General features: G+C 42.5%; 1 protein-coding gene across 1 annotated transcript in view; it reads right to left on the bottom strand.

Moving 5' to 3' along the window:
• Positions 1-9,966, bottom strand: part of LOC112116860 (URB1 ribosome biogenesis homolog) — a 76,633-nt gene extending 66,667 nt beyond the window's left edge. Inside the window, exons 1-6 of the mRNA XM_026651416.1 lie at positions 9,753-9,966; positions 8,331-8,470; positions 6,051-6,202; positions 3,532-3,664; positions 1,277-1,373; positions 11-96 (exon numbers count right to left, since the gene is read on the bottom strand). Of these exons, the coding sequence (XP_026507201.1) occupies positions 11-96; positions 1,277-1,373; positions 3,532-3,664; positions 6,051-6,202; positions 8,331-8,470; positions 9,753-9,888 (744 nt within the window). The 5' untranslated portion in view covers positions 9,889-9,966. The remainder of the gene's footprint in view (positions 1-10; positions 97-1,276; positions 1,374-3,531; positions 3,665-6,050; positions 6,203-8,330; positions 8,471-9,752) is intronic.
• Positions 9,967-23,573: the final 13,607 nt, after the last annotated feature.

Here is a 23,573-nt window from a genome sequence, read left to right as displayed (position 1 = left end):
CATACCAGACCTTTGTTCCCAGTGTGGAAAGCAGAAGATTGATAGTAGAAACTTTATCTTCCTTTAATCCAGTCCTAAGAATATCTGGAATGAAATCTAAGAACATATTTCAAATGTTAGAGTCGTGATCTGAGGACAAGCAGCATTTGACTATGAAATTAATTTCAGGGAATTTGTACTTGTTTGTCCTCAATGTCATGTCACTCATCTCTGTGTTGTATTTAAAGATGAACAAAAATATGCGTATTAGCATACATGGTGAACAGATAATACAGTGATAAACAAACTGCTGTAACATTGCCTTTTATGAAATACCTATTGTAAGAATTATTAGGCAGTTAGTTAGCTCAGTTATTATTATTTAATATTTATATTGAGCTGGCGCCTAGAGACCTCAATCGGGTCAGAGCCCCATTGTGCTAGGCTCTGTGTAAACATATAGTTAGTGACAGCCCCAGCCCTGAAGGACCTACAATTATTGAAGTCAACGGGATTAATTATAGGGTCTGATCCAAGGCCCACTGATATCAACAGGAGTATTCCCATTAGCGTCAATGAGCATTGGATCCAGTTCTTAGTATGTTAAGTCAAGTGCATAGATAAGTCTTTTCAGAAGCAGACCCTAAATTAGCTAAAAACCCTGATTCCTTCTCTATTGCAATTCTGTGAGCTATTCTATGTGGGGCTAGTACAGCTGCCTCTTCCTCAACATACGGGGGTTGTACAAACACCCTCTGATGGCACTTCCCCGCAGAGCCCAAATGAAGGGCTTAAGGGGTACAGCAGCCAGAGACAGTGGCCATTTGACCCAAGGACAATCCATTCTAAGGACTTACACGGGCCTTGCACAGGCTATCTGCACAGGGATGAATTTCACTGTGTTCAAAAACTAGATCTTGCCTGATTTTTAAACATTTAACTTTAAAAGAAGGCAGCACATCCAATGTTATTACATTCTGAAGAAGTTTAAAAGCCATAAAGTCTCCTCTGTCATCTGATCTTTGTGGTTCTGAAGGTACTATAAGCTTATTTATCATGAATTGGGTCATCTAGGCCTTCCTATTTACCCTGCAGTCTCTTTGCGGTCAGCATAAGCAATACCATGACCGTTATTTTCAGCCAGTACAGCCAAGTGTTTTGGAAAGCATAAGCTTATTTAAAATCAGTTTTTAAAATTGAATTTCCTTTGTCTTGTCAATGCTATTTAATTGGTTCATATTTTTAAATGTGATCTTTAAAAGATACTCCTTTAACAAAAGCAGTAATTGTTAAGTACCTTTTAACTCTAGCACTTGTACTAGGATAGTGTTGTCACCAGCAATTAAAAAGGAGAGAGCAAACTGAATATATGCCATACGGACATCTGGTTTCCCCTAAAAGAAAATTAAAAGACACTTTTAGCATATAGCTTGTACACAATTGCAAAAATTTTACAGCAGCAGTTTGTTATCATAAAATATGTAATAAGTTGTATAGATATGTTTTATATAAACACATCCCCAGTATATTACTCTGATAAACTACATGAGTTTGTCAACCACAGTCTATTAACCTGTGGAGATTACTTTCATATCTTAGCATCTAGTTAGGAAGGCTGGTTGGTTCACTAATTTTTCAATTTTGAATACCTGGGCTAGGTCACAAATGATAAGTGGTTTGGCAGTCAGACTCTAATCCCCATTTACGCACATCACCAAACCACCAGAGATTGCTGAGCTACTCAGACAAGCCAAGGACCAGACTAACGGGGAGCTATTGCTCAGGACCAAGGTGTATTGGCAATGCTACAGAAACTGACAGGAGTTCTGTCCGCATAAAGGCCACAGGATCTGACTGTAAATTAGAATTATTTTTAAAGATTAATTATTTAACTTCCATCTGGAAAATGAAATCCCTAGCCCTTTAGTGCAGTGGTTCTCAACCAGCGGTACGTGTACCCCTAGGGGTACTCAGAGGTCTTCCAGGGGGTACATCAACTCATCTAGATATTTGCCTAGTTTTACAACTGGCTACATAAAAAGCACTAATTAAGTCAGTACAAACTAAAATTTCGTAGACAATGATTTGTTTACACTGCTCTGTATACTATACACTGAAATGTAAGTACAATATTTATATTCCAATTGATTTCTTTTATAATTATATGGTAAAAATGAGAAAGCAAGCAATTTTTCAGTAACAGTGTGCTGACATTTTTGTATTTTTATGTCTGATTTTGGAAGCTTTTAAGTGAGGTGAAACTTGGGGGTACACAAGAAAAATCACACTCTTGAGAGGGGTACAGTAGTCTGGAAAGGTTGAGAGCCACTGCGTTAGTGTATGTCATTTAAACTATATGTAAAAATCCCCAAATTAAATATAATTACTGGGGTACAATGTGAAACAACTTTCCCTTTAAAAGTGACTTGTAAAAAGGGGAAAAGAAAAGAAATAGCAGTGGGGACATGAAAGATTTTGTCAAAAAGTTAGGGAGTTTGTTGCTTTTCTGCTTGATTTTTACATTAGAAATTCAGGCTTGGTCTATCCTGAGACACTATTACAACTAGAGAATTAGTGAAATGACGACATCATAATGGAGTGAAATCTGAACAACTGAGACGAGGAGGAATTTTCAGGCACTGTCAAACTCTGTTTTGGTTAATAATATCTAATTTACTCCCATGACTAATGAACACGTTGTTAAATGAATATCCTGGATAAAGATTTAACACCCAAGTCCTTCAATTAAGATGTGAGAGCTCACAAAGGTAGATCCTGCAGCAAAACCCCACACTTGACACTCCTAATAACTTAACATTAAAAAAACCCAACCGATTTTCCCCCAAAACCATTAGTTACAATTTCCAAAGCAGAGTATAGTTTTTTCATAAATATTGGGTGAAATCCTGGCCCCACTGAAATTGATGGCAAAACTCCCACTGACTTCTACAGGACCAGGATTTAACCTGTTAATTTTAGAACTGGACAATTTCCACCCCTCTGAAACAAATTAAAAGCATTAAAACATTGCCTTTGCCTTCATTCCATTCTAGCCTTAAAATGTCATCTAATGGCAGTTCTTTCCTATGGCCACCAAACCACATAATAAGCCATGATGCAGTTTCATAACAAACTAGGTCACCCAATACTATGGCAGCAAAACTCAACCAGTTTTCCCTATGGTATTATAATCTTCAGGCGCTCCACTTCATCAGGGTAGCAGAGATCAAGCAGGCATGGAAATGAAATGAGCAACTCCTATGGGTGCCAGGACTTCGTTACACAAGATCTCTAATAACGACAGACACTTAGAAACATCCATGACCCCTGGGTGTTTCCCATTTAAGTGAATGGGAAACTGTTCATAGATCAGCGCTAGTGCCTATTATAAACAATCAGACAGAAAAGGGGAAGGAAGAGGTGGAGAAGCAGTAGTGGATGAAAATACAGTGGAGTCGCATTAGCAAGTTTACTTTAAAAATTAGCAAAAGTAAACGGAAGATACCTCCATGCCAGCTCATCTGACCCCTGCAGATACTTTGCTCACTTTACCTTCTTATCTCTTTTCTTCACTAATCCAGGCAGGAATTTATTATTAAAATCAAAATGGCTATAGACATCCCTTGCAGAATCTGGCCCCTGTGCCACCATGGCCGACAGCAAGGTGAGGCATACTCGAGTCATCCTACGTGAATAAATAGGGGGGAATGCGTGTTATTGCAGGAATGATGGTTACACAGACATTATAATGTGAGAAATTATACCTCTCAAATCATCCAGCCACAACTTCCACCAAAGTCAGTGGGAGTTGCAGGCACAGAAAAGCACTCGGAGTCTGTCCCAACGTGAGTAAGCAAGCACAGTCAGGAAAGCTAAGCTCTAACCACACTGAACCTGATCCTGTATTCCTACTGCATGCAAAGCTCTCACAGTCCAGGGAAGCCATGGCTCAATAAGGAATGCAAGATCCAGCATCTTTACAAAGCAACCACTGTTATTAATTTAGGCAAAATGCACGTGACTTTTCCCTAATTCTGGCCAATCTTATTTTCATATTGCCTGTTTTAAAAAGTATGTTTCTCAGATCAAGGCCCTGAGCCTGCAAATTCTTATGCATGTGCTTAACTTTAGTATGGGGAGCAGAGCCATTGGAACTGCCCCTGGCAGTAAAGTTAAGCACCAACATAAGTGTTTAGAAGATGGTGCCTTAATTCATTCCTATAAAATTGTTTGTATTATTATTGCTTATTATTATTTTCTTTGTTAAAGAATGCAGAAAAAGAGCTGTATTCCTGTCACTGGACCAAACCCTGAAGTCCTTACTAGTTTTCATTCAAATTTTATACTCAGTCCTTACTCACTGACTGGAGTGGAAATCTATCTGAGTAACGAAAAGAAAAAGTCAGAGGTACTGATGTAGAGGGAGTAGGCACAAGGGAATGTACATCTACATTGTTCCTATCAACTCAGCTTACACACACAAATATACTGGGAGGCTGGATGTTGATGTTCCAGAATAAGGGGGAGAGCGCCGGAAATGAAGGCTCCAATCCCTGCATCCACTGTCAACATGATTTTGCTGTTAACTTCAAAACTGGGGCCATAAGGGCCCGATTCTGCAGCCCTTTCTGATGTGCAAAGACATGCCATTATTAATCGCTGCAGGATCAAGCCCTAAAGTTCCAATAGGGGGGAGGGATAGCTCAGTGGTTTGAGCATTGGCCTGCTAAACCCAGGGTTGTGAGTTCAATCCATGAGGGGGCCACCTAGGGATCTGGGGCAAAATCAGTACTTGGTCCTGCTAGTGAAGGCAGGGGGCTGGACTCGATGTCCTTTCAAGGTCCCTTCCAGTTCTAGGAGATAGGACATCTCCATTAATTTAATTTAGAAATGTTATCATTCATAAAAAATCCTGAGGAGAAGACGCATACAAAGCAGAGATCCTGCCTCCATATGCCACAACAACATGACCTCTTTATGCTTCAACTGGACAACATACGTTCTCAGCAAATTGTTGTAATCATTATATTCTATGCCCCATTGGTGCAACTGACATGAAAATAATTGTTTTGTGACTGCCAAACCCCTTGGCCTTTCCAGTTGGCCAATGTAGCTACTAAAAGTCAAAATACCCTATCTGAAATTCAACAAAGCTGTTTCCCTTAAGCAAGCTCTGGAAGGATTTCTCCAATAGCTGTATTTTGGGGTCATTATTATGAGGGTACATTATTTTGTTGGTAGTGTTATTGGAGCCATGTTGATCCCAGGATATTAGAGAGACAAGGTAGATGAGGTAATATCTTTTATTGGATCAACTTGTGTTGGTGAGAGAGACAAGCTTTCGAACTTACACAGAGCTGACGAAGAGCTCTGAATGCCACAGACAGGGTCCTTGAATCAATAAGCACCTTCCCTCATCCAAATGAGGCACTGGGATGTAAAGCAAGAACCACCCACCAAACCTCAACTGCCATGGAGGGACAAAGCAGAAGAAATGGTTGTGGAAGTACCTCCTTTGGACTTAGGTTATAAATAAATTAAGAAATAAATTCAATCAAATCAATTAGTTGTCACACTTAAGAGACAGAAAAAGGTGTCGAGGAAAAGTTGGGCTAATGGAGAAATTCTATTACAAATGTGTCGACATTTTGTGAAAAGACTAGGAAAAAGAAGCAACAATCAAACTCAACACTTCTTGCCATCACCATGGTGTTCTGCTCAGCTTCGGTGAGCAATAGAAAAGGAAATCTTTCTCTACACCTCAAGCAGGTTTCATATCACAAATGACATAGTTAGGGTAAACAAAGCAAGCAGAGGAAGAGAATGGAAAATTACAGACTTAGCTAAAGTCAAGTGCAGCGCTACTCCCTGCAGCATTCCTGCAAACACTTATATGTATGTGCCTAAGATTATACACTGTGAGCAGTCCTCCTAAAGTCAGTGGGACTCCTCACATTGCAAACAGTTCAGCACATGCTTAGGTCTTTGCAGGATGGTGGCCCAAGGTAGCATATCGGGACTATGTCAGAGCAACCAACGCAGGTTCTCACTCTGGTATGCACTAGACTTACCTGTGACTTTCAGAATACAAAGCAGCATAGATTAATTTCATATAGCTATTAATCAACTTCTTTACTATGTTCATCCCCACAACAGAAAAATGGGACAGGTCACTTGCTGTTCTCAACAAGATGGCTTCCAAAGCTTGAAAAATTAACAGCATCTGCAAAGTTCAGAGATATTTTATTTTAAAATATTGTTGCCATTACTTTCCTCAAATATCCCTATACAAGCTAATATAAATAAGAACATTAGAACAGTAAACATCATAAATAATGAGTAACTGTGCAACAAGAGGAAATGCTTCCAAATGTGAAACTCAAGGTAACACACTGATTCTCTTCCAGATGGTTAACACTGAAATAATACGCTTGGGCAGAGGCTTCCATACTATGGTCTATGGATCACTACTGAGCAGCGAAGAGGTGGCTGGTCACATGGTACCAACTCTTCTCCTTGTTTCCAGCTGCAAAGGTCATGAAATTCAGTGTTGATAATGGCAAGACAGTACATCAGAGAGAATCATTTGAACTACTCATACACTTACTGTATTCTAAAGTAGTTGTAACCAACAAAGATTAAGACCTAGGCCTCAATATGGACAGCACAATTAAAACATCTGCTCATAGTGCAGCAGCATTCAAAAAAGGAAACAAGACACTAGGATGCACATGTGGATGGAATGGAAAATAATACTCAAATATACAGTAGAACCTCAGAGTTACAAACTGACCGGTCAACCACACACCTCATTTGAAATCGGAAGCACACAATCAGGCAGCAGAGTCCAAAAAAAAAAAAAAAAGGCAAATACCGTACAGTACAGTGTTAAACGTAAACTACTAAAAAATAAAGGGAAAGTTTTAAAAAAAAGATTTGACAAGGTAAGGAAACTGTTTCTGTGCTTGTTTCATTTAAATTAAGATGGTTAAAAGCAGCATTTTTCTTCTGCATAGTAAAGTTTCAAAGCTGTATTAAGTCAATGTTCAGTTGTAAACTTTTGAAAGAACCACCATAATGTTTTGTTCAGTTACGAACAACCTCCATTCCCGAGGTGTTCATAACTCTGAGGTACACCTCTACCTCGATATAATGCTGTCCTCGGGAGCCAAAAAAATCTTACCGCATTATAGGTGAAACCGCATTATATCGAACTTGCTTTGATCCACCGGAATGTGCAGCCCCACCCCACCCCCCGGAGCACTGTTTTACCGCATTATATCCGAATTCGTGTTATATCGGGTTGCGTTATATCGGGGTAGAGGTGTACTACTGTAATGCCATTATATACAGAACTCAAAAACTATACCTAAGCCCCAATACTGCACTGAGCGCCTCACAGTGAAACCCTAAATACACACTCAACCGTACCGCAGCATCAGGGCCTTACAAATTACAAACTCTGTGTTTTATCAGTAGGTGGAAGAATATCTACACAGCAAGCAGCTGACAAAGCAAGACACAATGTATACATAGTTTTTCTGTTATGTAGACAGAGAGGATACTTTATTAAAGAGCGGTAGCCGTGTTAGTCTGTATCAGCAAAAACAACGAGGAGTCCTTGTGGCACCTTAGAGACTAACAAATTTATTTGGGCATAAGCTTTCGTGGGCTAAAACCCACTTCATCAGATGCATGGAGTGGGTACCACAAGGACTCCTCGTTGTTTTTATTAAAGAGATTGTTTATTGGAAGTTAAAAGGGGCTCCATCAACTTTAATCAGTTGTAAACAAACTCTTCTTTACCTAAATTACTAATAACGCCTCACATAATTAGCTGTAAGAGAGTTCTATAAATCCAGTTTATTGGTCACTATTTATGCTCTTTGTTTATGTTTTGCATTTCTCTCAGCTCAGACAATAAGTTTTACCTTCAGGTTCTTAATGCTGCAATAGCTGGATATCACACACTACAAAGGAAGGCTTATTTATCTAAAAACAAATGCTTTTATTAGATTTGTGTGTGCGTATGTGTGTATAAACATTTCTATTGGTCCTGAGTTTTATAAAAGCTTTTCTTAACAAAATTCAAAGGCCTCAGTACTACAGAGCTTGACTTCAATGGGACTATTCAGAATACATTAGGTTTAGCACGTGTAAGAGGCTTTGCAGGATGCCTTTACATTTTATGACAAACTTATAAGGCCACTGACAACTTAACAACCGATTTTTCTGCTCCTCAGATCTCCAAATAAATTCTTTTATTCTGTGTTTATACTACAATTATTAAATGTTCTATTCAGTGCACACTCTGCTGTCCATTACAAATGCAATGCATGTGGACAACTTACTTCACTTTCAGGCCTTCTTTCACCATCCAAAAGTCTGAAAATTTCAGCACACTCCACAGAAATTTTTATATATCCCTCTACTACATCATATAGTTCAGTAGATGGTAATGTCTTAGCTGTGGAGACGAAGTTTTCTAAACCTGAAAGAAAACAAGCATTTACATCTGTAATCAAAAGCATGCTTTTCAAATGACAGATATAACCTTTATTCCAGCCAGGGCCGGCTCCAGGGTTTTGGCCGCCCCAAGCAGCCAAACAAACAAACAAAACAAAAAAAAAAGCCGTGATCACAATCTGCGGCGGCAGTTCAGCGGGAGGTCCTCGCTCCAAGCAGGAGTGAGGGACCGTCCGCCGAATTGCTGGACATGCCGCCCCTCTCCGAAGTGGCCGCCCCAAGCATCTGCTTGGTAAGCTGGTGCCTGTAGCCGGCCCTGATTCCAGCTTCACAAACTCTGTACACTGCATTATAATTTGTCAGGGTTCATGGAAGAAGTGTCTGGTATGGAGAACGTGACATTCAGCATGGAAAGAAACTTAGACCAATATCATCTACTTGTTAACATTTTCTTTCTCACTTTATGTTCATCTGAGTGCTAGGCATATTACTCCCAATCCAAAGGTACATTCACTAATATAGAATGGGAACGTTACAAGAGCACAATGCAACCAACTACACTTCACTGAATAAATCCCCACAAAAGACAGAATTTATCCAAGAATATTTCTACCTTGAACACTGAATTACTTCATATCATTTCAAGCTCATTTAAACATGCAAAAACTGCAAAATAGTTTTAAGGAGTAATAAAGGTGCCCTCCCCCCCTTTTTTTGCATAAGATACAGGAATACTTGTATAGTAAAGAAAATACACATAATGCACCTAACTACATCCAAGGCTGCCTAGTGAAAAAGTGTGAGAGAGAGAGAGAAAATGCAAAATCTTTGTGAATAGTAACAGCGAGCGACTCACAGTACAAATGCAACAATAATTCATTTATTACTGGGGCACCTGCACTAAACAAGCTCCTAGGTGTGGGTCTCAATCCCCCCTCCCCTCCCCGCAGGAATGGGCCATAATACATGAGATCAACATGAACGGAACCGTAATGCACTTGGAGCAGCACGGGGAGCAGTGCAGTGTGCGCGAACCTGGGAAATAATGCAGGGCGGGGGGGGCGAACGCAACAGGAACTCAGCACACTTTAAAGAGTGCAAAGGCAGCAACACGAGGGGGCGATGGCCGGTGACAACTCAAAGAGCAGCATGGGGACACCCCATGCTGGTGCCCCGCCAGTGCCAGTTCAAGGGCAGGGGCAGCAGCAGCACGGGGGGTGGCAATGCCCCCAGCAGCAGCAGTGACGGGAGCAGGCTCCCCCGCGGGAAGCACGTGTAAGTCGAGCCCAGCTCCCGCCCCGGCTCACCCTTGATCGCGGTCTCGGGGTCCCGCAGCAGAGATTTGAAGTGGGTGCCCGTGAATTCCCCCTCCGCGCCGCGGGCTCTCTTGGTCTCCGCCGCCCCCGGGCCCGGCGCCGGGCTCTTTCGCTTGTGGGCGCCCATCGCGCCGGCCTCCAGGCTGCGCACGGCGGCTACACGCGGCGGGCTGGTCCGGCCTGTGCTCTCCCGGAAGCGGCCCGCGTCCGCCTCCCTGCTCGGTCCTCGGGAAACTGCAACCCGGCAGCGCCCCGGCCCAGAGCGCCCAGGGCTGGCTGAACAAGCCCCAGGCTGTCTCCCAGCCCCGGGGGGGCCCACGCGCCCCTGCCCTCCCTTCCCCCCTTGGACATCCACCCCCACGCCCAAGCCCCCTCTAGGCCACCCACATTCCGCCTGAGCACATCTACCTGGGCCCGGGAGGAGACAGGGAATTAGGCCCCACTGCAGCTTTAGGCCTTCAGTGACTAGTCCATCAGCCTGGAAGGGGGAGACCAATGTGTGCTCACAGTCAGAGCAGCTCTCATTGACAGGCATGATGTTAAAACACCCCGTTAGGGCTCGCCTCCCTCCATTGCTCACACCAGTGTAAGCAATTGCAGGACGTTTTAGAAAACGTTCCCCACAAGCCTCTGAGAACACCAGGGAAATTCCCCTAAAGATCCTGCTTTCTGGTTATTGGCTAATCCAACAACAACAGCAAAAATCAGTGGAATCCAGTGGGTGTCTGTTTCATTCTTCTTCAGTGAGAAGTGCAGGGCCATCCTTGCAGGAAAGGTTATCGCAAAAATGTGTGTCTGGTATTTCATCAGGGAGACATTTTGTACAGACTGCTTTAATCTTAATCCCTAAAGGCAGGGCTGATACTGAGTATTGTCTTATTCCTCAAAGAGTCCAGCTAATTTCAATTGGACAACTCAGCAAGAGTAAGGGCAGCAGAATTGGGCCCTAAATCAGGGAGTTGAAACATTTCTTACTCATAAGTACAACAATATGAGTATTGGGGGGAGGGGGCATATTCCATCTGTCACTACTTCACTGTCCTGTAAATATCTATCTGTTAACACTCATCACTGTAGTATGTGAGCCTCTAAAGAAACCTGAAGGAGCCACTCCTGGTTCCCCCCCATCCCAATTTATTGTACGTGGCTGCATCTTTACTAGTCCCTCTCCCTCCTGGGATTTCCGTCTTTTATACTGTTGTTTCTCTGGGACTCCTCTCCCCCAACCTTTGGTTCTCTGTCTTCATTACCCCTCTTTCCTAGGGTCTCCTAAACCAGTGGCTCTCAACCTTTCCAGACTACTGTACTCTTTTAAGGAATCTGATTTGTCTTGTGTACCCCAAGTTTCACTCACTTAAAAACTAATGCTTACAAAATCAGACATAAAAATACAAAAGTGTCACAGCCCACTATTACTGAAAAGTTGCTTACTCTCTCGTTTTTACCATATAATTATATAATACATCAATTGGAATATGAATATTGTACTTCCATTTCATTAAGTGCATTTTCATATAGAGTAGTATAAACAAGTCATTGTCTGTATGAAATTTTAGTTTGTACTGACTTTGCTAGTGCTTTTTGAGTAGCCTGTTGTAAAACTAGGCAAATATCTAGATGAGTTGATGTACCCTCTGGAAGACCTGTGCATACCTCTAAGGGTATGCAGTACTCCTGGTTGAGAATCACTGTAAACCCCACTCTCACTTCCCTTTCCTCCCAAATTATCTGCCCCTTTGGTCTTCTCTTTCCTTGCATTTCTCATACCCCTGGGTCTCCAACTCCCTTTCCTATCTTTTGAGGATTCCCACCCCTAGAATTCCCCCATCTAGGAGTCCTTCTCCCACCTCCCAGTTAGGTGTCCCAGCATTGGTGATGCTTCACTTGTGTCTCCAAATAACTTTTTGTTCAGGCTCTGTTCATATAACCTGTTTATATGCACACTGCATTCATACATACACCAACTGTTACTTTAAGGAATACAAAAGCTACCGAGCAACCTATTAAAATGGATGATCTATTTCTATTCCAATACTCCTTTTCTTTTCCCTTATCCTCTACTTTTTTTTGAGGGGCTGGAGGGGTGCAAAGGCAGCACCTGAAGTTTCCAGTGCTGGGTTATCACCCAAAGATGATTTTTATGTTGCTAGGGTTGGGAGCTTGTGAGCTTTACAAGGGAGAGAACAAAAATGCCAGGGAGTCATCAGCATATGTCCAGGATCAAGAAACATACAAGATCTGATGGTAAAAAAATGGCCCAACACTGTAGCATTTAATCTCAGAAAGGGGAACTACACAACAATGAGGAGGTTAGTGAAACAGAAATTAAAAGGTACAGTACCAAAAGTAAAATCCCTGCAAGCTGCGTGGAAACTTTGTAAAGACACCATAATAGAGGCTCAGCTTAAATGTATACCCCAATTTAAAAAACATAGTAAGAGAACCAAAAAAGAGCCACTGTGGTTAAACAACAAAGTAAAAGAAGCAGTGAGAGGCAAAAAGGCATCCTTTAAAAAGTGGAAGATAAATCCTAATGAGGAAAATAGAAAAGAGCATAAACTCTGGCAAATGAAGTGTAAAAATATAATTAGAAAGACCAAAAAAATTTGAAGAACAGCTAGCCAAAGACTCCAAAAGTAATAACACTTTTTTTTTTAAATACATCAGAAGCAGAAAGCCTGATAAACAACCAGTGGGGCCAGAGAACACTTCAACCTCCCTGGTCACTCAATTACAGACCTAAAAGTCGCAATTCTTCAACAGAAAAACTTCAAAAACAGACTCCAATGAGAAACTGCAGAATTGGAATTAATTTGCAAACTGGACACCATTAAATTAGGCTTCAATAAAGACTGGGAGTGGATAGGTCATTACACAAAGTAAAAACTATTTCCCCATGCTAATTTTTCCCCTACTGTTACTCACATCTTCTTGTCAACTGTTTGAAATGGGCCATCCTGATTATCACTACAAAAGTTTTTTTTTCTCCTGCTGATAATAGCCCACCTTAATTGATTAGTCTCGTTAGAGTTGGTATGGCAACACCCATTTTTTCATGTTCTCTGTGTATATATATCTTCCAGGGCCGGCTTTGGCTTTCTGGCCACCCCAAGGAAAACAAAAAACAAAAACCGCGGCGGCCAGAACAGCAAAGCAAAAAAAACAAAACAAAAAAACCCTGCGGCGCGGCCAGAGCCAGGGTACAGGGGGACTCCCTGCCCTGCAGATGTGCCTCGGCTAGCGGGGGGAAGGGGAGGGAGCGGGGGAAGAGAGAGAAGGGGGGCGGCCAGGGCTTCAGCGGGGCGCTGCCACGCGGCCCCTCCCGCCGTGCCCCCTGCCAGGAGGGCTCCGCACCACTCCGGTCGGCTGGGAGGGAAGGACGCGGGCTGCCCTGCCGGGCTTGCTGCAGGGCGCTCCCGTCCTCCACGCCGCTGCCCCCCTACAGGGCGGCCGGAGCGGAACAACAACAAAAAACAAAAAAAGTGTCCATGCCGCCCTAGGATTGGGCGGAATGCCGCCTCCTACAAGCTGCCGCCCCAAGCACCAGCTTGCTCGGCTGGTGCCTGGAGTCGGCCCTGATATCTTCCTACTGTATTTTCCACTGCATGCATCCGATGAAGTGGGTTTTAGCCCACGGAAGCTTATGTCCAAATAAATGTGTTAGTCTCTAAGGTGCCACAAGAACTCCTCGTTCTTTTAACTGTCATCTGTAACCTATCATTTTAATCAGCTTCTGTACCAAATGACTGGAGGATAGCTAACATGACACCAGTTTTTAAAAAGGGCTCCAGAGGTGACCCTGGCACCTACAGGCCAGTAAGCCTCACTCCAGTACCAGGGAAATTGGTTGAAACTATCATAAAGAACAAAATTGTCAGACACATAGATGAACATAATTTGTTGGGAAATAGTCAGCATGGTTTTTGTAAAGGGAAATCATGCCTCAACAATCTACTAGAATTCTTTGAGGGGGTCAACAAGCATGCAGACAAAGGAGATCCAGTGGATATAGTGTATTTAGATTTCAGAAAGCCTTTGACAAGGTCCCTCACCAAAGGCTCTTAAGCAAAATAAGCAGTCATGGGATAAGAGGGAAGGTTCTCTCATGGATTGGTAACTGGTTAAAAGATAGGAAACAAAGGGTAGGAATAAATGGTCAGTTTTCAGAATGGAGAGAGGTAAATAGTGGTGTCCCCCAGGGATCTGTACTGGGCCCAGTCCTATTTAACATATTCATAAATGATCTGGAAAAATGGGTAAACAGTGAGGTGGCAAAATTTGAAGATGATACAAAACTACTCAAGATAGTTAAGTCCCAGGCAGACTGCGAAGAGCTACAAAAGGATCTCACAAAACTGGGTGATTGGGCAACAAAATAGCAGATGAAATTTAATGTTGATAAATGCAAAGTAATGCACATTGGAAAACATAATCCTAACTATACATATACAATGATGGGGTCTAAATTAGCTGTTACCACTCAAGAAAGAGATCTTGGAGTTATTGTGGATAGTTCTCTGAAATCATCCACTCAATATGCAGTGGCAGTCAAAAAAGCGAACAGAATGTTGGGAATCATCAAGAAAGGGATAGATAACAAGACAGAAAATATCATATTGCCTCTGTATAAATCCATGGTACGCCCACACCTTGAATACTGCGTGCAGATGTGGTTGCCCCATCTCAAAAAAGATATATTGGAATTGGAAAAGGTTCAGAAAAGGGCAACAAAAATGATTAGGGGTATAGAACGGCTTCCATATGAGGAGAGATTAATAAGACTGGGACTTTTCAGCTTGGAAAAGAGGTGACTAAGGGGGGATATGATAGAGGTCTATAAAATCATGAGTGGTATAGAGAAAGTAAATAAGGAAGTGTTATTTACTCCTTCTCATAATACAAGTACAAGGAGCCTCCAAATGAAATTAATAGGTAGCAGGTTTAAAACAAACACAAGAAAGTATTTTTCACGCAACGCACTGTCAACCTCTGGAACTCCTTGCCAGAGAGTGTTGTGAAGGCCAATACTATAACGGGGTTCCAAAGGGAGCTAGATAGATTCATGGATGATAGTCCATCAATGGTTATTAGCCAGGATGGGCAGAAATGGTGTCCCTAACCTCTGTTTGCCAGAAGCTGGGATTGGGTGACAGGGCATGGATCACTTGATGATAACATGTCTGTTCATTCCCTTTGGGGCACCTGCCATTGGCCACTGTCAGAGGACAGGATACTGGGCTTGATGGACCTTTGGTCTGACCTAGTATGGCTGTTCTTATGTACTATTGTCTGTTATGAAGGAATACACGTGAGGATACACCCTTAAAACTTTGTTGCAATTTTCAGGACGTGTTCTAGATTCAGATACCGCTTCTGATCATGTTGACTAATATTGTCTCATTGTTTTCTTGTATGCCCCATCTGTCTGTATCAATCTGTTATCTATGGTCTTATACTGAGACTGTAAACTCTTTGGGACAGGGATCACTTTTTTGTTCTATATTTGTACAGCACCAAACACAATGGGGTGCTGGCCCATGACGGGGGCTCCTAGACACTAAGGTAATAATAATAAATAATAATTAATCATACATTTAATGTTAATTTTTTAAAAATAATCCAGATCCAGTCAGAAAACAAAGGAACATTTTTACAGCATGTGTCCTAGACATTTTGTAAAAGCAGATACTGTGGCAGAACTACACAGTTCCCAGAATATAACACTGCAAGGCCATAAGTGCTCATTGCTTAGAAATAGCCACCATACCACATTAAAAACTTGGGATATTGCACCCAACTTTAGAAACCTGTGCTAAGAGGTATGATTTTATAATCCTGAAAAGTCTGTGAAGGACTATTTGGTTCATTCACACTGTGAATCAATTAGGAATACCCCTTTCAATATTCCTTCTTCTACAGTTAATCTAAAAAATGGGCAATGTGTACTTGGTAGAAATGCTCTTATAAACTTTATTATTAAAGAATTCTATTAAGAATTTTAACACATGTAAAGAACACATTGCCATATACACATTGTCATATACACAATACATGCTCTTATACTTCCCTCCACAGTACATCAGCAGGACTAAATACAATTAAAAGCAATGGATTACTCCAAGAAATACATCTAGGAGAGCTTTTTGCCATTTTGGCACAAATTGTAATCTCTTTAATGGCAAACCTGTTTCTTTGAGATTTATTAAGGTTGAAAAGGTTAAATTATCATGCGTGCATGGTGTTCAGAACACAAAATCACTTCAAAGGGAGGCTTTGTGAATTCCTACTATGGCCACAATACATTAGAATGTAGAAATATAGACCATGGACTTATCGATAAATAAGAGCCAACTCACTCTTTGCTTCTTTACTCTGTTTCCCCTCCCCCTGTTGACTTGGTTATCCATATATATTTGCTTCAAGCAAAATGACAGTATTTTTATTCCTCTGTTCCAGATAGATCCCAACCTTGCTCCAAATGAGGTTGATTGAAGTCCCATTGACTTCAGTGGGTACAGGACTGCAACGGAGATCCTCAATGGTTGTAAATTGCCATCGCTCCACTGGCTTCAATGAAACAACAACATTTTACACAAGTAGAGACTGTTTGATGTGCCAAGTTACACATGACTGTTTGACGTGCCAAGATTTTGACTAAAATAATTGTAACCTTCTTCCAGTGTTCTGGTTTTTGAGTGATGATTAAGAGCTAGATCTTGTAGTGCTGAGGTACTCAAAACTCCTGTTTAAGGCCCCAACCCTGCAAATGCTTAGGCTTGTGGTTAACTCCAGTCATGGCAGTAAATCCCACTCACTTCTAGTGCTTAAAGTTAAGCATATTTTTGTTTGAAGGCTCTGTGGCTTAGTCAGTAGGACTATGACTGTCTAAGGACTGCAGGAGTAGGCCCAAAGGGTTTATTATAGATGCTGGGATGCAGTGTAGTGGAAAAAAATTATCCCTTCATTGAAACAATACAAAAAAATATAAGAAAGAACTTCCTATTTCTTCAGTCTTAAAGAAGGTGGAAATCGTGAGAGTTTGGTGAATGGAATAAGTGACATAATTCATGCTGATCTCCTTAGTAACTTAATATTTAGTAGAGATGTAGCCAAATGTTGCTTACTTTGTTCAGTCATAGACTTCAGGGGGACTACTTGTGTAAAGTGAAGTGAGCAAGGTTTATGACTCTGTACAATGATTGTCAAATTAAGAACAGTACTGTTTGTATATAGACTATAACTATGTACCTTTGGTCTTTTTTTATGAGACATTTGTTCTTAGGTAATTTTTAATTTTCTAGTTCTAGGCATTTATTATTTTTGATCATACCACTTGTAGGGATATATTTCTATTTCTGTTACATGGACACTCCCTCTCAGTTGCTCTCGCTTCTGCTAAGGGAGCTATTGCTTTTGCGCTCCCATTTTACAGAAAGCTCTGGTTTGATATACTGTTGATATAAAACATAGGGAGCTAAACCAAGGGTGAGATATATAGAAGACGCGATGTTGCATTATGATTTGTACCAAACACAAAAATTAAGTTACATTTCTGTCCAAAATGGGTTTTTTTAATATTTAAAAGTAACTAATAAAAACTAAAAGCACCAATATTTTTCGATTTCTGTGCCAGTCGTGTCATCCTTTCCCCTGAGTGCCTGAGCAGCTGCTGCAGTTACTGACAAAGGAGGCAAGGCAGATCCTATTAACTGTTTTCAACCCAGACCTCCTTTTCCTTTACTGCTCTCTTGTTCCTCTCCATCACTTCAGGATGAAGTTTAATAAAGACAAATGCAAAGTGCTCCACTTAGGAAGGAGCAATCAGTTTCACACATACAGAATGGGAAGAGACTGTCTAGGAAGGAGTATGGCAGAAAGGGATCTAGGGGTTATAGTGGACCACAAGCTAAATATGAGTCAACAGTGTGATGCTGTTGCAAAAAAACCAAACATGATTCTGGGATGCATTAACAGGTGTGTTGTGAGCAAGACACGAGAAGTCATTCTTCCGCTCTACTCTGCGCGGGTTAGGCCTCAGCTGGAGTATTGTGTCCAGTTCTGGGCACCGCATTTCAAGAACGATGTGGAGAAATTGGAGAGGGTCCAGAGAAGAGCAACAAGAATGATTAAAGGTCTAGAGAACATGACCTATGAAGGAAGGCTGAAAGAATTGGGTTTGTTTAGACTGGAAAAAAGAAGACTGAGAGGGGACATGATAGCAGTTTTCAGGTATCTAAAAGGGTGTCATAAGGAGGTGGGAGAAAGCTTGTTCATCTTAGCCTCTAAGAATAGAACAAGAAGCAATGGGCTTAACTGCAGCAAGGGAGGTTTAGGTTGGACATTAGGAAAAAGTTCCTAACTGTCAGGGTGGTTAAACATTGGAATAAACTGCCTAGGGAGGTTGTGGAATCTCCATCTCTGGAGATATTTAAGAGCAGGTTAGATAAATGTCTATCAGGGATGATCTAGACAGTATTTGGTCCTGCCATGAGGGCAGGGGACTGGACTTGATGACCTCTCGAGGTCCCTTCCAGTCCTAGAATCTATGAATCTATCACTGGTTTTCTCCACTCACACCTACACTATCCTCTTTTCCACCACTCCCATCTGTACTTTTGGGTAAGCTCTCCAGCTCCTGTAGCATACTGGGTGAAATTCACCCCCATGAAGAAGCCCCACACAAGCATCAGTTAAGCCCTATGTTAAAGCTGACATTTTTAAAAGTGCCCACTAATTTCGGATGCCCACATCAGTCACCTAGGTGCAGATTTTCAGAGGTACTGAGCACCTACAATTCCAAGAAGAGCTGTAGGTGCACAGCCCCTCTGAGCATCATGCCTAAGATGATTTTAGCCCTGCCCTGCACCCAGTTAGAAGTCATTTCTGAAAACATTGGCTTTGACACAGGGCTTAAGAAGTGCATAAGGCCTTGTGTGGGCCCAGGAACTGGGGTAAATCTCACTCTTTGGGAGTGCCAGCCTGCGATTACATCCTTAATGTGTCTCCACTGCTGAGTCAATGCAGCCAAGCTGGGTTTTCTGTTATTGACAAGGATTAGCAGCTGCAGCAATTTAGGTAAACCACCACTTGGTTTAATCTTAAAAAAAAAAAATCAATCTTTTAGCTGTTTCAAATTGAGCAGCACTTTTCTAAATAGCTAAAGGATTGCATTTTAAAATATGACTTATGGGGGTTTATCTTCCTCACTGTCACACTTGAGCCATATCAATATCAAAGCAACCAACCTGCTGTGGTGTCAGCAGCAGTGGACGTGCTAGGACTTCAAGCCAGGACTCAGAATGGCTTGGGAATTGGGCTGCTTGCCCAGAAAACAGAAACTGGGGGAAATATCAGGATAGGAGAGGAAGATGACAGGGGACCAACAAACAAAGTGAGCAAACCTGGAAGAGCGTGGAGCAGTATAAGATGAAGCAATTGTAATCACTGCAGACAGAGTACCCAGCTCAGATGCTAACGTCTGTCCTCAGGAATAAATGGACTCAAGTGTTGCTGCTCCTAAGGAATCACTTAGGAGAGCAAAAGATGATGTCATTCCACTTGTATGGGTCTAGATTACAGCATCATGGGTTTGGGAAGTGTGTAAACAAACACATAAGCTGTGTTCTCCCTCTGACTAGTGGATATTGTCAGCTGGCAAAAACTGCTTTCCTAGGCAAAGGGTTTACCAGAAGTGAAAGGAGAAAATACATTCTGTAAATATTACTTTCTAACTATCTGTGTTAGGGTTTTATATTGCCATCAATGCAGTATCTGAACTCCTTCATCATAAAATCAATAGCAATAATGAAGTCCTACTAAAAAGGTTAGAGGTAAACTCTAACAAACTATGGCCCTGATTCAGGAAACAGACACTTAAATACATGCTTAACTATAAGCATGTGCTTAAGTCCCATTGACTTCAAGTCCTAAAATGCTTTTCAGAATAGGGTTGCTTTCCTGACCTGGGGCTTATATATGTATATTTGTATCTGTCTGTCTATCCAGACAGATAGATAGGCAGATAGATTCCCCCAAACACATCTGGTGGTGATATCCATATAACTTGCACAGCCATATAACATAGATATGAAATTATCATACATCTTTGACTACCTCACCTTGCCCTCTGCCCACTCATCCATCTTCTCTGAGATTACTTGCAATATTCCAAACTCTTAGCAGTTTCAAACAGCTGCCATATTTAAAAAGCAACCTTTCAGAGAAGTGTTTCCTTCTCCCCTCATACATAGAATCATAGAATCATAGAATATCAGGGTTGGAAGGGACCTCAGGAGGTCATCTACTCCAATCCCCTGCTCAAAGCAGGACCAATCCCCAACTAAATCAGCCCAGCCAGGGCTTTGTCAAGCCTGACCTTAAAAACCTCTAAGGAAGGAGATTCCACCACCTCCCTAGGTAACCCATTCCAGCGTTTCACCACCCTCCTAGTGAAAAAGTTTTTCCTAATATCCAACCTAAACTTCCTCCACTGCAACTTGAGACCATTACTCCTTGTTCTGTCATCTGCTACCACTGAGAACAGTCTAGATCCATCTCTTTGGAACCCCCTTTCAGGTAGTTGAAAGCAGCTATCAAATCCCCCCTCATTCTTCTCTTCTGCAGACTAAATAATCCCAGTTCCCTCAGCCTCTCCTCATAAGTCATGTGCTCCAGCCCCCTAATCATTTTTGTTGCCCTCCGCTGGACTCTTTCCAATTTTTCCACATCCTTCTTGTAGTGTGGGGCCCAAAACTGGACACAGTACTCCAGATGAGGCCTCACCAATGTCGAATAGAGGGGAATGATCCCGTCCCTCGATCTGCTGGCAATGCCCCTACTTATACAGCCCAAAATGCCGTTAGCCTTCTTGGCAACAAGGGCACACTGTTGACTCATATCCAGCTTCTCGTCCACTGTAACCCCTAGATCCTTTTCTGCCGAACTGCTGCCTAGCCATTCAGTCCCTAGTCTGTAGCAGTGCATGGGATTCTTCCGTCCTAAGTGCAGGACTCTGCACTTGTCCTTGTTGAACCTCATCAGATTTCTTTTTGGCCCAATCCTCTAATTTATCTAGGTCCCTCTGTATCCTATCCCTACCCTCCAGCGTATCTACCACTCCTCCCAGTTTAGTGTCATCTGCAAACTTGCTGAGGGTGCAGTCTATGCCATCCTCCAGATCATTAATGAGGATGGTCTCCCCAAGATCATGTGGATCTTCTCCCCAAAATTTCGTCTGCCTGAGGGCTAGTGTGCACCAGATTCAATCCTGAACCACTGATGGATTTAAGGTCCTTTTTCTCATAACTTTATAGGCAGGGCTTACACTCTCAAAGTATTTCCTGGGCCCCCCCCCCCTGCTTTCCCCCCACCTGCTATAAAAACTCCAGATGGGTTGAACATATTTACTCAAGCTCCACTCCAGACAGCTCCAGCTGAATTTAAGCCCTGGTTATAGGGCTAGAAATGTGAGCTTTATCTCGTAGGAAAGGGAAGATTCCCGGCTTCCCAATGGGACATACAGCCCAGGAAGGTCCCTACATATTAAATCATAAAAATGTGAATGGTTAAGTATAGAAAAGCTATTTTAGGTCATTTTAGAAGTTTTTATGTCTCCCTCTGAGTGTACATTGGACTCATGATTGCTGAAGCACCTGGCTTAACAGGCAGAGGGATAAAAAAAATATGGTACTTAAAACATCAGTGTCCACTGGTGCCTTGCCTCTCTTATCACTCCCTTCATTGCTAACAGCAGCAGAGCTGAACCAGTGCTATCCACTGTGTGAAATTTTAGGGAAAAAATCCCAGCGTAGACAAGGTTGTTGAGTCAGTCAGTCAATTGGGAGAAAGGTAGGGAGTCAGGCAAATTCCACAACACATTAGGAGAACTGGTTCAGTTACAAGTAGTTGCTTCAGAACCAACCACCATCAATGCCTTTCATGCATGGCTAGCACTAACATATTTTTATCTTATTTATCTGAATTCAGTAAAAATTAGTGGAGTGCTCACAACCACAGGCAGGTTAGTGCAAAATTTAATTTGCTTTTATCTGCCTAAGACCAGGGAAGCATGAATATAATGTATGTGGTAATCAACTGGTGTACTCTGTATGTATGTAAAAAAGAACGAAAGAAAGAAAGAGAATTTTCTGGATGGGCCTGAAATTAGGATATGTATTCAGAGCCAAATACAAACTCTGACAAAGTTCAAACTGGTCAGATATGATGTTCCAGTTTGGCCCACTTCAGAGAGATGCCAGAGCTGGGACATTCAATCTGGATCTGGTCTGAACTCCTGCAAAGATTGAGGTGTGGGATTGGAATACGATCTGCAGTGCTAGTTTGGTCCCATCTCCTATTACATACTCACCAATGTCATCTAACAAATAAGTTGTAGAGTGTGACTGTGCATACTAAGCTACAAACTGTTAAATGCTCATGCCTTCCCACTTTCACATTTATCTCTGAACACAACCCCAGTGCAGGGAGTTGATTGCAGATGCTTCCTTATCATATTTCCAATATTGTTTCTATTCTCCTTCATGGTGGCAAGCCTTAAAGGGGCTGCGGAACTAGTGCCCTAGCTTAATTATTGCTTAATTCGTCCCAATAATGTCAAAAGGAGATGCACACAGACTAAGCCATTTTCAGCAATTCCCTACTGATGGGCTTAAAAGAACTGGAAAGAACATTTGAAGGCAGTATAGAACATTGTAAGGGCAGTTTTTGGATCCCTTACTTTCCACTAGTTTGTTTTTATTCCTGCAAAAGAGACTGCAGTCCCCCTAATATTTTCCCAGTGCTCATTTAAAACTTTAATGGGACAAAATGGGGGGAAGGGGGGACTCTATCTGCGAAACTGGACATTAAATGAAGCAATAAAATATTTGCTAAGAGAAGGATTTAAATTAGCAGAGAAATCAGGGAAACAAGCTTGTTTTGATACGTGTGTTGGTATTGTTTCTTAAAACAGATACACTTCAGCTGAATTCCAGAATTACATCCTGAGTTTTGATCCTGGGAGGAAATCTGTAGATTGGTTGGGTTTTCCTCAGAGACCCATAAGACAGGCTAAAAAGCAGTGCTCTGCTGGGTTAGACCAATGAACTTGGCAGATTCTGCTTTGCTAATGATCGTGTCAAAAAGTCTGAAGTAGAGAAGGAAGAAAAGTGTGGTGCTCGCTTCGGTGCCAAGGGGCGGAGGGGGGTTCTGGAAAGGCTTGATTGAGCTTGGTGAAGACACCCGGGGGACATGTACCCACGCGAGGTAAAGCGTGCGCGTGTGAGGGCAGGGGCTCTCCTGTCAGACAGACGGGGACGCCGCGCACGGGTGCGACCGAGCCCGCCACACTGTGGCTAGGACGGAGCGCTGAGCTCAGCGCGCGAGGAAGCAGCGATGTGTGTGAATCCGGAGGGAGGTGCCGGGCCCTAGAAATGCCCAGCCGGGGGTGGAGAGAAGGGGGGGGGCACTTCGGGATTGACTCCCGCAGGCTCTCACGGTAGCCGTGCCTTGGGGAAAGGCTCGTCCCTTCCCCTCACACACACATACGCAGCAAAGCGCTGTGCCAGGGACTAGTAATTGCTGGGACTTCCTCTTGGGGGAAACTGCGCGGAGGCGCGGGCTCGGTCACGGCGGCTCTCGGCTCCCTCCTCCCCGCTGGTGCTGTAGTCCCGGGAAGGACGGGGCGCTTGCAAGGGAGGTGGCTGCTGGGGAGGATGCGCTGCCAGCTGGGGGCCGGGTTCATCATGTGACTCTCCCGGGCTGCAAAGACCCCCCCCCGCACCATGAGTGAACTGGATGCTGGGCAGCATCCAA

This window comes from Terrapene carolina, unplaced genomic scaffold, assembly GCF_002925995.2.
Source record: "Terrapene carolina triunguis isolate 2854851 unplaced genomic scaffold, T_m_triunguis-2.0 Scaffold30, whole genome shotgun sequence".
Classification (NCBI taxonomy): domain Eukaryota; kingdom Metazoa; phylum Chordata; order Testudines; family Emydidae; genus Terrapene; species Terrapene triunguis.
The sequence above is the reverse complement of the archived record's forward strand: the minus strand, read 5'-3'. Positions and strand labels throughout refer to the sequence as shown.